The sequence below is a fragment of the Prunus mume genome, linkage group LG3 (assembly GCF_029339155.1).
Source record: "Prunus mume cultivar Tortuosa linkage group LG3, ASM2933915v1, whole genome shotgun sequence".
In the NCBI taxonomy this organism is placed as follows: Eukaryota; Viridiplantae; Streptophyta; class Magnoliopsida; order Rosales; family Rosaceae; genus Prunus; species Prunus mume.
In genome coordinates this window covers 28,298,689-28,303,783 of record NC_142700.1, presented here as the reverse complement: position 1 = coordinate 28,303,783, position 5,095 = coordinate 28,298,689, and the positions used below count along the sequence as shown (strand labels likewise).

Sequence of the window (5,095 nt, the reverse complement as noted above, 5' to 3'; positions counted from 1 at the left end):
TTGTTTTTCTTAATTGACAAAAGACGCTATATAACAGAACTGTGAAAGACAAATGAGGCTTCGGTTCAAGGGAGCACGAGCCTACCAACAAACAGAACTTTAATAAAGAGAACAATAAATTTGGTATAAATCCATGGAATGTGATTACCACCATTATAGCCGTTACTTCCCATTTTTTGTTGTTTTCTAACATATGTTATTAGTATAGTAATTAGTAGCCTTTAATCTATATTTAGTGGGTTAATTTCATAGAAAAATTAAAATAGGTACTTATTAAAGATGAAGACAACTAGTTCATAGAACAAATTCTCTGTCTTTCTCTTCCTCTTATTGCTCTCTACAATTCTCCCTAGTTTTATAACAAAATTAGATTTTTTTAGTGCTACTATTTCATCCCACCTTATTTTAAAAGTTTTAAAGAGAAATCTATCCTTTTTGTAAAATGACTTCTAAGGACTTACGAAAGCACAGTACCTACTAGTATAGTGGTTTTGAGTATTTATTCCCTCAGGCAAGGTCTTGGGTTCGAGTCCTAGTATCCGGGTAGTGTGTGTGAGTTTAGTATACCATCGCCCCCCCTTTTGTACACAATTTTATAGTTGAATGGAATGCAACCCATCGCTTTTCCCCTCAAAAAAAAAAAAAAAAGGACTTAAGAAAAAATCACAACCTACATAACCCACCGATTTTACAGTTTGACAAAAAAAAAAAAAACATTCCTCATAGATGAAAAACATAAACAAAAAAACTCATATGCATCTAAAATTGACCATATATTCGAAGATCGTCGTGTCTGACGCGAGCCATCTTTCTCCTTCACACCTAGTAAATAAGAAACCATGAACCTTTGTCATGAAAAACAGCAAAATAGTTGCAGAAACCCAAGTCTGAGTTCATGAACTGAAAAAAGAAAAAGAGCCCAAAATTTATTTGTTAAAAAATTGAAGTTTTACCAAATTGGGTTCATGAATCATTCAAATCTAAGATTTTTAAATAGAAAGTTGAAAAAGGCAGAGAACAACAGGAAAGTGACTTGGTTGTAGGTGTTTGAAATTCAATCACGTTAAAGTGTGAAGAGATGGATTAATGGCTCCAGATTTGGGTCAATAAATTTTCTTTATTTCTAAAAAAATTGAATATTTGAATCTAAATCAAGAGATGAAATAGATAACCAGTAAGAATCAAAGTGAATCTTAAACGGCACATGTTCTTGATTTTCGTCTACAACACCAAAGTTGAAGGTAGTTGTGAACGACAATGGAGCAAGAACATGTTTTTGGTTTTATGAGTGAGTGCGGCATCGGGTTTGAGTGATTAAAAAAAACATTTTAAAGGTTTTAGTTAAATTAATGTATTGTAGAGTAAAACTAAAATAAAATGATGACATATTGATTTTTAGAAAAATTTGGTTACACTCAATAAAATGGAAAATAATAAGGATAGAGTAAATGTGTTAGTTCCGTTTTGGGCTCAGTAATGAGTTTTTAAATTTTGGTAAGCCCCCTGTGCTTTATGAAAAAACTCAATTTGCTCCTTACATTTTCAACTGGGTCAATATTCCCCCTGTGCTTTCATTTGTGTCTCACATTCCCACTATTCTGTCAATTTCTTCGATAACACCGTTAATTGCTGACGTGTCATTGATATTTTAATTATTAAAAAAATTAAAAAATCCAAATTAAATATAAATTTTTTAAAAAAAATAATACCACTCCCACTGTGCCCTAAAATCCCCACATCTCTTCCTCCATCCAAGAACCTAAATCTTTTCACACTTATTTGAAATCAAGCTTCAAAAAATTTACTTTCTTATTTAAGATTTTCTGGAAATTGTAGAAAAAATGTTGGGTTTAGTTCAAAGGGTGCGTTTCTCTGGTTTTTCTTTTAGTCGAAAATAGGAGTTTCATTACAAGACCTCATCCACAAAGGAGAGAAGAAATATATGCAGCATTTTCTAGGTTTTTTTTATTTCTATATATTTTTTTTTGTTCTGTTATTTGGAAGAAACATATGCTTGGAAGATTGGTGCAGCATGGAGAGGATGGTGGGTTGAGAAGGTAGGCGTATGAAGTGAAGATTGGTGAGGCGCGGAAGTGGTGAGTGAACTGTGAATTGAGGTTGAAGCTTCGGCAGGGAGGTTTTTATTTTTTATTTTATTTTTAATTTGGCTTTTTTTAATTTTAAGTTTTTAATATATCAAATTACTAAAACATCCATGCCATGTCAGCAAGTTAAAAGTGTTATTGAGGAAATTGACGGAATAGGGGAACTTGGGACACAAAATGAAAGCACAGGGGCAAATTGACTCAGTTGAAATTGTAGGGGGAAAATTGAGATTTTTGGTAAAGCATAGGGAGTATATGAATAAATAAGCCTTCAAGTTTTGTTAGCTTGAGATCAATATGCTTTCACAAGAGCGACACGACAGCGTGTTTGTTGGCTCTGTCTCATGCTCATCTAAGGCCTTTCCGAGGGAGAAGTTCGTGCCAGAATGGGCCAGTTTGGTGAAGGAGGGTCTTTGTGACAGAACTCGCCACGAGTTCCCCTTGGAATTCGTAACGAACCTTGTGCCTATCCGACACCTTGCAGATGTTAGGCCCAAATTACCAACTTACCCTTCAACTGGTCGAACAAGTCATCAATGCGAGGCAATGGGTATCGGTTCTGCACTGTAACCTTGTTCAATTGCCTGTAGTCAGTGCACAATCTCATGGTGCCATCTTTCTTCTTCACAAACAACACTGGTGCACCCCATCTTTCATTCGAATGAAACCTTTGTCCACCAACTCCGACAACTGAGTCTTTAGCTCTCTCAATTTAGCTACTACCATTTTGTATGGCACCTGAGAGATAGGATTAGTGCCTAGAACGAGTTCAATAGTGAACTCAATCTCTCATTGAGGAGGTAATTTAGGAAGGTCTTCCAGAAACACTTCCGGAAACTCCTGCACCACCGAAATATCTTCTAACCTCAATCCATTGTATCGGGTGTCAATCACGTGAGCGAGATACCTAGTACATCCCTTCCTAAGCAACCGTCTCGTTGTCATAGCTAAAATCAGGTAAGATGGAAGAACTCTAAGCTCCCCATAGAAGGTCACTTCGGATCGTCCTGGACTACGAAATACAACCTTCTTCTAGAAACAGTCGACCAAAGCATGATGCTTGGCCAACCAATTCGTCCCCAAAATGACATCTAAGTTCACAATCTCCAAGGGAATCAAGTCAGCTTCCAAAAATACATCTCCCACCAAAACCGAACTATCAATGTACACCGGGTTGGCGATAAGAACATCTTCGGTGGGTATAGCAATAACAAGCTCCCCACGCATGGTAGTAGGTCTCACATTAGCATAAAGGACAAAACTATACGCAACAAATGAATGTGTGGCTCCAGGGTCTATCAAAACACAAGTAGGAAACCCAAAAATTGGTAACATACCCATAATGACATCTGGCGTCACATGCGCCTCCTGCTGAGTCATAGTAAATACCATGCATGTAGCTCTAGAACGTCCACCACTTCGTCTCTGCTGAGTACACTCTTTACCAGCCACACTAGCCTGAGTCCCACTATTGGATGAAGCTCCAACAATTTGAGATGTACCCTGACCTTTACTATGTGCACCAACCATCCAATCGATCCGGCAGTTACTTCACCCTAAAGTAACATCGAGTACTCCCTCTGAAAATGCCCTTGTTGCCCACAATAATAACACTTAGAAGTACCTTACTGGCAAGGTCCATCATGCTACCGGTTACGTAATCTACATATTGGATGGATTCGATCGCTGCATACCATCTGGTGGCTCACAGAGCCTCTAGCCGCACAACCACCAAAACGAGGCCTAAAACTAAAACTTTGGTTGGATCCACCACTAAAACTGGCTCCTGTCCTAAAACCTACATAACCACCACTACCAAAAGATCTGGAGCTGAAGCTAACTTTCTTGGATGGCCCCTGACTAAGGCCACCCGAGTCAGAACAACGTCGATGTGTATCACCACGTCCCTATACCTCCATCTGGCTACTCTCAATTAGGGAATCCGACTCTAGAAGTGCACCATACTCCATAATGCGCTGACCCACCACCAAATTGCGTATAGCTTGCCTCAAACCATGTGTGAACCGCTGACATCTCTTCTTCTTATTTGCCACCAATGGGGTACAATATCTGGATAGCTTAGTAAATTTCTTCTCATATTCCAGCACAGTCATGCTACCCTACTAAAGCTGTAGAAATTCTTTCATCTTCATGTCCTGATAAGGAAGCGGATAATAATAATCATCAAATGCAATCCAAAAAATCTACCATGTCATTGTTGAAGGATCCTGTATCAGCATCTCACTGATTCCCACTAGAACGTGCATTCTTACGAAGAAAGAACGCACCAAAACCACCCTACATTCATGCGGAACTTCCATCACTTCCATAATCTTTTTCATGTTCTCTATCCAATCTTCTGCTGCGATCGGGTCACCTCTCCCATCAAAGTCAACCGCCCTGATCCTCCTAGTCTAATCGACATATGTCAGCACTGGGTCTCTGGTATGCCCGGCTCTAAACAAAGCCTGAGTCAACAACTCTACAGTTAATGTAAATGGGGTCAATGGCCTGGGTAGGAGCCACAGGCACAATATATGCCACATCTTCCAGGTGGGGCTACTCAAAAGGTCCCTGATTTTGATTAGGAAAGAGTTGTTCATCTAGTTTAGGACTAGCATCACTACCATGTAACCAAGATGACTGGTGAGTTCCCTGATGAACACCACCACATTTAGGGCCCATAACATTGATACAAGAGACAAAGATCCATTAGAAAAGTGACTGCACACAAGGTGAGAAGTTTACAGGAATTTAAACTAATCTCTGATCCCAAGTTGACAGGACTTGCCCCAAGTTCCCCCTTGGAACTTGTGACAAACCTTGTGCCTATTCGACACCTGGCAGATGTCGAGCCTAAATTACCAACTTACCCTTCTTAAAACGAAACCAAAGTAAATTAAAACTGCCTTAAGGTTAGACTTCCTACCATAAACCGGCAGAGTCTCCCTTGAAAAAGGCTCAGCCCAAAAACACCACATGTAGAAGCA

At 39.0% G+C, this 5,095-nt stretch overlaps 1 protein-coding gene across 1 annotated transcript; it reads right to left on the bottom strand.

The window, feature by feature from the left end:
* Positions 1-3,137: 3,137 nt before the first annotated feature.
* On the bottom strand, positions 3,138-3,635 carry LOC148919306 (uncharacterized). Its single transcript, XM_089048847.1, has one exon. The coding sequence runs from the start codon at positions 3,633-3,635 to the stop codon at positions 3,138-3,140; it is 498 nt and encodes a 165-aa protein (XP_088904973.1).
* Between the last annotated feature and the right edge of the window lie 1,460 nt (positions 3,636-5,095).